This window comes from Neofelis nebulosa, chromosome 12 (genome assembly GCF_028018385.1).
Source record: "Neofelis nebulosa isolate mNeoNeb1 chromosome 12, mNeoNeb1.pri, whole genome shotgun sequence".
Taxonomy (NCBI): domain Eukaryota; kingdom Metazoa; phylum Chordata; class Mammalia; order Carnivora; family Felidae; genus Neofelis; species Neofelis nebulosa.
In genome coordinates, this window is record NC_080793.1 from 67,878,042 (window position 1) to 67,884,319 (window position 6,278).

Genomic DNA, 6,278 nt, shown 5'->3' on the forward strand with positions numbered 1-6,278 from the left:
ACAACAGGCAGGACCAATAGCATCTCGAAAAGCCGGGAAAGGGGGCCGAGCAAAGGGCGAAAGAGAGTGGAGAAAGGAGAAAGCGGGCAGGCTCGGAGCGCGCGGGGCCGGGGCTCGGCGAGCTGGAGGAGCGTTGCTAATGTTTTTGTTTGTTTGCTTTTCCATGCATGCATAATGAGGGGGCACCGCGGCACCACGCGGGGGCTCCCGGCCCACTTTTGTATTTAAAGCCTCGCAGCCAGCGAGTCCGCAGCCGGGCTCAGCGGATCCGCTCCCGGGGCCCCTTGTCACCCGAGAAGCCGCCGCCGAGGGAAGCCCGGGAGCCGCTCTCCGGCCGCGCCGAGTTTCTTGTTCTCCCCGCGCCGCCCGGAAAGGGCTCCCCGGAGCACGGAGAGGCCGGGGTCGCCGCGGGCGGAGGGGGAGGGGACGCGGGCGTCCAGGGCCGCGGGAAGGCGGGCAGCGCACAGACCCGAGCCAGGAAGCGGCGCGATGCTAGAGTCCGCAGCGGCGGCGGCGGCGGCGGTGGCGGCGGCGGCGCGGCGCTGAGCCCGGGAGGAAGGAGCCGCTGCGGCCGCACAACGGATCTGCAGGCGCGGAGCAAAATGCACCCGCGGCGCCGCGCGGTCCTGCAGCCCCGCCGCGGCCCCGCGGCCCGCAGCCCCCCGGGGCGGCAGTGAGCGCCTCCCGCCACCGCCGGGGGCCGAGCGGAGGGGCTCTCCGCGGCTGTGCATTTCTGGGAAACCACCACAGCCCGAGCGAGCGGGAGACCCGACCTTCTGCGAGCGGCGCGGCACCAGCGAGCGGCGCGCATGGATTTATGAAAACACTCATGCAAGAAGTTGGCAGGACTGGGGCAAACTTTTCCACCGGCTCCGCGTCCGCCGCTGCCCGCGCCTCGTCTCCTTTCCCCTCTTCGCCCGGCGGCCGCCGCTGCCCGCGATGGTGGCAGGGCTGCTGGGCGGCGGCGGCGGGGCCCGCGCGGGGACCGTGCCGGGCGCCTGGCTGTGCCTGATGGCGCTGCTGCAGCTGCTGGGCTCGGCGCCGCGGGGCTCGGGGCTGGCGCACGGCCGCCGCCTCATCTGCTGGCAGGCGCTGCTGCAGTGCCAGGGGGAGCCGGAGTGCAGCTACGCCTACAACCAGTACGCCGAGGCGTGCGCGCCCGTACTGGCGCAGCGCGGCGGGGGCGACGCGCCGGAGGCCGCTGCCGCCGCCGCCGCCGCCTTCCCGGCCTCGGCCGCCTCGTTCTCGTCGCGCTGGCGCTGCCCGAGCCACTGCATCTCGGCGCTCATTCAGCTCAACCACACGCGCCGCGGGCCCGCCCTGGAAGACTGTGACTGCGCGCAGGACGAGAACTGCAAGTCCACCAAGCGCGCCATTGAGCCGTGCCTGCCCCGGACGAGCAGCGGCGGCGCGGGCGGCCCGGGCGCGGGCGGGGTCATGGGCTGCACCGAGGCCCGGCGGCGCTGCGACCGCGACAGCCGCTGCAACCTGGCCCTCAGCCGCTACCTGACCTACTGCGGCAAGCTCTTCAACGGGCTGCGCTGCACCGACGAGTGCCGCACGGTCATCGAGGACATGCTGGCCGTGCCCAAGGCGGCGCTGCTCAACGACTGCGTGTGCGACGGCCTGGAGCGGCCCATCTGTGAGTCGGTCAAGGAGAACATGGCCCGCCTGTGCTTCGGTGCTGAGCTGGGTAACGGCCCGGGCAGCAGCGGCTCGGACGGGGGCCTGGACGACTACTACGACGAGGACTACGACGACGAGCAGCGCGCCGGGGGCGCTGGCGGCGAGCAGCCGCTGGACGATGACGACGGCGTCCCGCACCCGGCGCGCCCGGGCGGCGGCGCTGCAGCCACGGGCGGCCGCGGGGACCTGCCCTACGGGCCGGGGCGCAGGAGCAGCGGCGGCGGTCGCTCGGCGCCCGGAGGCGCTTGGACCCCGCTCGCCTCCATCTTGCTGCCGCTGCTGCCGCTGCTCTTTTAGCCCTGGAGTCCCCCGCCGTGGGCTGCGGGAGGGCCTGCGCCGGGGCACCTGTGGCACGGGGACCGAGGGGATGGTTTGGATACTTTCCAAAGCGTGTACTAAGTAGACTCTGCCTAGCGGGTCTCTCCTGCACGACTCTTGGCACTTCTCCCGTGTCCTCTCCCGAGCATGACTTCTTGGACATCCTCCCCCTCCCATTCCAGGCTCCAGAAACTCCCAGCTCGTCTGCCCAGAGGAAACCGGCCTAGCTAGAGTTTAGGATGCCGGGGATGGAATGGGGGAGGCGGGGGTGGGTGGGTGGGATGTGGAGAGAGGATACTGACCTGTGGGGCCTTAACAGTTTCAAAGGAGTGGGCTTGGAGCAGGAGTTTAAAGGAAGATTTACATTTGCAAAGGGGCTGTTTATTAGCATTTTAACTGTGCGGGGTGGGGGGGGGGGGGGCGGGGAGTGCCGGTGTCGACTTTTATTGTGGCCAGTGAGGACATTGCAATCGTGAGTAAACAGAAAAGTCCCACTAACCGATTCATTTGTTTACTCTTGGTCAGCGCTCAGAATTCTGTTTGGGCGGGGGAGGGGGAATGGGAAGGGGTTAATATGCCTGAATTCGTTTGGGGCAACTTTGAGCCCTTGACCTTAATTTCATTGCCACCACTCTGATCTCAGCACATTTCTTAGGATTAAGGGTCAAAAAGATGCTGATCTAAAGGGTTGCTAGTGGTGTTGAACAATGCAACTTTTTATGTAAAAGAGCTGTGCACTGCCATCTATGAAAGCCTCTTACGATGTTTGTCTTGTCATTTTTGTTCTTTACATCAAATTGTATGTACAAATATGCGGAGAAAATATATTGCCTCTGCTTTTATCAGGGTGCTAAACTCTGGTACTTCTATATAAAGTGTATTAAAACTGGGATTTGTTACCAGTGGCTGTACTGTGTATATAGAATTTTTATAAATTGTATGCTTCAGAAATAATTTATTTTTAAAAAGAAATTAAAAATTTAAATCTGCAACCATGTTACACTTTCCTCCCTGAAATGTATAGAATCCGTGCGTCACCAGGGATCCAAACCCACAGTCCATTGTGAAGTGTGCTCTATCTAGAACAGTCTTAAAATGTACAGTGTATTTTATAGATTTGAAGTTAACATTGTTATTTTCAAGAGAATTTATGGACATTGTAGAAATGTATAAATGCATTTCCAAACTGCCTTAAACATTGTATTTTTATAGACATCGTTTAAAAAAAAAAAAGTCCTATGTTTTAAATAACTATGGCTTTGTGTATTTTTTGGTTATTTGTTTTATTAAAATATGTACATCAGTAAAGAGTTTTTAAATAATGAATATGGTGTAGTTACTTTCCAGAGTTACACTGTGGGTTACCCAATAATGGGTAAGGATGGGGGTGGAGGGGCCCCGGGGAATCTATCAACCATCAACTGAAATTAAAATACAGCACAAGACAAGAAATGAGGGCTATTATTTCTGCCTCTAATTTAATGAACAATTAGACATGTGTAAATGAAGCAGCTAAAAAGATAAAACTGACTGGCCTGCATTGGTTTTTACCTTTATGGAAAGAACTCCCAGATAGTGTCTTCCGTTTCTTTTGCCTCTAACTCTTCTCTACACAATTTGGGGATAACCCAGAGGTCTCTCACCCCTCCCCCCTTTTCCACTGAGACACCTCCCCCCAAGCCCCTCCTCCAGGAGTGTCCCTATCTAGCTATAGGCATTCTCATACAATCAAACATGCCAATAACATCTGTTACCAATAGGTCTTAGGAAACCTGGGACACCCCTTCAAAGTCATTTTCACACGTCTGTTGAAAAAGTACAAAAATTTGTTACAAAACATTCAGGCGGGCAAAAGTAAACACACTGGGGAGAGGAACAATCCCCAGAACTTGTAATATTGTTGTGAGGAGTTGTTTAGCAGTGGGCTGAAGGCTGGGTTCCTGCCAGAGCTACTGATCTACACTCAAACGCCCTTAGATAAATAATTACACTCTTAAGCTGTGTCGAGTGCTGATACACTTGACCTTGTAAATAGAAATGTTTGCAGTAGGAATAAACTCCGGCATTGGAAAATCTTTTAAACATTAACACAAAAGAGAGCGCTCTGTCCTCTGGGGATTTGAGTCTGAACCTCGCCAAGCTAGGCACTTGCAAGAGGGAAAAAAAGTTTATTTATCTTCTATTCCTGGTGTTTATTTAAAGCTTTTCATTTTAAACGCGGTGATTGGAAGGCGAGTCAGGAGTTTAAAAGTCACCACAAATAAACTTTGTCTGAGGGGTCGACAGATTAGCAAGATCTCGTGTCTCTTTATATGATATTAACATGTACTGAGAAAACATAACCAGATTTCTCTGCTGCCTGAAGTAATTAACAAAGCTATGCCCCCTTCCAACTCCCCCCCCCCACTCCCACCCCTACTTTCCAGGTTTCTTTTGCCTCTAACTCTTCTCTTTTCCCAGCTTTTATGGACAGCTTCAAGGCACTTCTTATTGGATCTAAAACCAAGATGGGTGTATGTGTAGCATCAGAAAGTCTGAGATAGCTGTAGGGTGGTCTGTGGCTGCAATCCTCGGTCACCTGAATGGTTGAGTACACATATTGTTAAAACAAAGCTGGAAGCGTTGTTTCTTTGGGAAGTGAACAAAGAGTATTCCAAGAGACTTGTAAATGAAATCAGCGTTCTTTACAAACCTCGCGTTAGCAATGCTCCTGCATTTGTCCTTAAATATATTTAAATCATCTCTATCTCCTGTTATTTTAACACATTCTTGACTAAAAGTTAAGTCTTTGTCCCAGTAAAAGGCCCAGTTTTCCCCAGTAAGAAGTAAAAGGCATTAGCACTAGAAAAGGCTTGATAATTAACTGGTACAATAAACTCACGACTTGATTTTACAGGGTCCTGTCAAAAGCATCTGCCTGGAATAAATCAACACAGCTCGCTGTTGGGGAGAGAGGACACGAGGCTTTATGCTTTCTTCCTTAAAGAAAGTGAACATTGATCGGTGGCTCATTTTAATTTAAACAGTTCTATACCAGAGCCCAGGAGCCCCCTGGTCCCTCTACAGACCTAGTGGATTCCAGAACAGGTTGCTGAGATGTTAGAAACGTTGGCTATGGGATTGTATGTTGCCATCTGCTCCGAGGCAGAAAGAATTTTTACAGATGTGGACATCTGTAATATCTCATGCTCTCTGGGGAACCTTTTGGAATTTTGGACATTTGAGACGGCCAAATGTCTCATGGAGAATGCCTGGAAGGACCATTACTGAAAGAAAAAGGTATCTCTGGCTTTTCCTGGGGATTCTCAAAAAGGGCCTTGTTTCTCAGAAGTCTTGCAAGGGCGCAAGGAACTCCTTTTGGATTCACGTAAAATCATGTGTCCTTGAGTCTGGTCCCATTTCCCCCGTTAGCAGGTTTGCATTCTCAGTGACAGTTTATTTGTCTTTTGGAGGCACTTCAGTGACAAATGTTTAAGGGAGTGTAGGACAATGGTGGAGAACAAGGAGGCAGTTCATTGAACTGACAGTGACCATACAGTAAATAGAAGGAGGTTCAGGCTTCACTGCTCACCCAAACACACAGCAACGCTTTTGTTTATGACCACAATGGACATAACATAAGGTCTCTGTTTATTTTTAACAATCTATAGCAATGTATGCTAGCAATACACATATGTGAGAGGGAAAAATGGCTGGAGGGGACTAAATTCTCCTCCTAAGCAACAGGACATCCCTGTGCTTAGGCAGGGTCCTGACAAATGTCCATAAGGATGCAGATCCGGGGGCCATCTGCCACAAACTTAAGGGGCCACCACACTCCGACACATCCGGGGTGCACCATGGCTCTCCCAACGGGACCCGCACGGATGAAGACACAACTCAGAACCGGTAGCATCTTTCTCAAAGAGTCAAGAGAACCCACAGGAGTGGGGTGCCCTTCGTCATCACTCCTGCGTTCGCACCCCCTACCCCATCCAGCAGCGCCATGTTGTATAGAATAAAAAGAGAGAAACGTCACAAGAACCCTCAGGGGCATCAAGCTCTGCACTAAAATCTTTCTACTTTCGAACTTTGGCTTTGTATCATTAGCTTACTGGGTTCCGCGGCAGAAGTTCTCAGATTTAACCTCATGGATCCCTTTTTGGACCTGTAAAAGGAAAAGTGTACATTATCTGGTTTTTGGCCTCTTACACTAAGGAATATCAGAAACGGCGTCAGTTGACCCCATTTCTCCCAGCTCCCCAAAGCAAGCTGTGGGGAGGCAGCCTGTTACA

The 6,278-nt window shown here is 53.1% G+C and overlaps 1 protein-coding gene across 1 annotated transcript; it reads left to right on the top strand.

The window, feature by feature from the left end:
- The first annotated feature begins 930 nt into the window (after positions 1–930).
- Positions 931–2,279, top strand: GAS1 (growth arrest specific 1). The gene has a single exon (XM_058695543.1). The coding sequence runs from the start codon at positions 940–942 to the stop codon at positions 1,981–1,983; it is 1,044 nt and encodes a 347-aa protein (XP_058551526.1). The 5' UTR covers positions 931–939; the 3' UTR covers positions 1,984–2,279.
- The last annotated feature ends 3,999 nt before the right edge of the window (positions 2,280–6,278 follow it).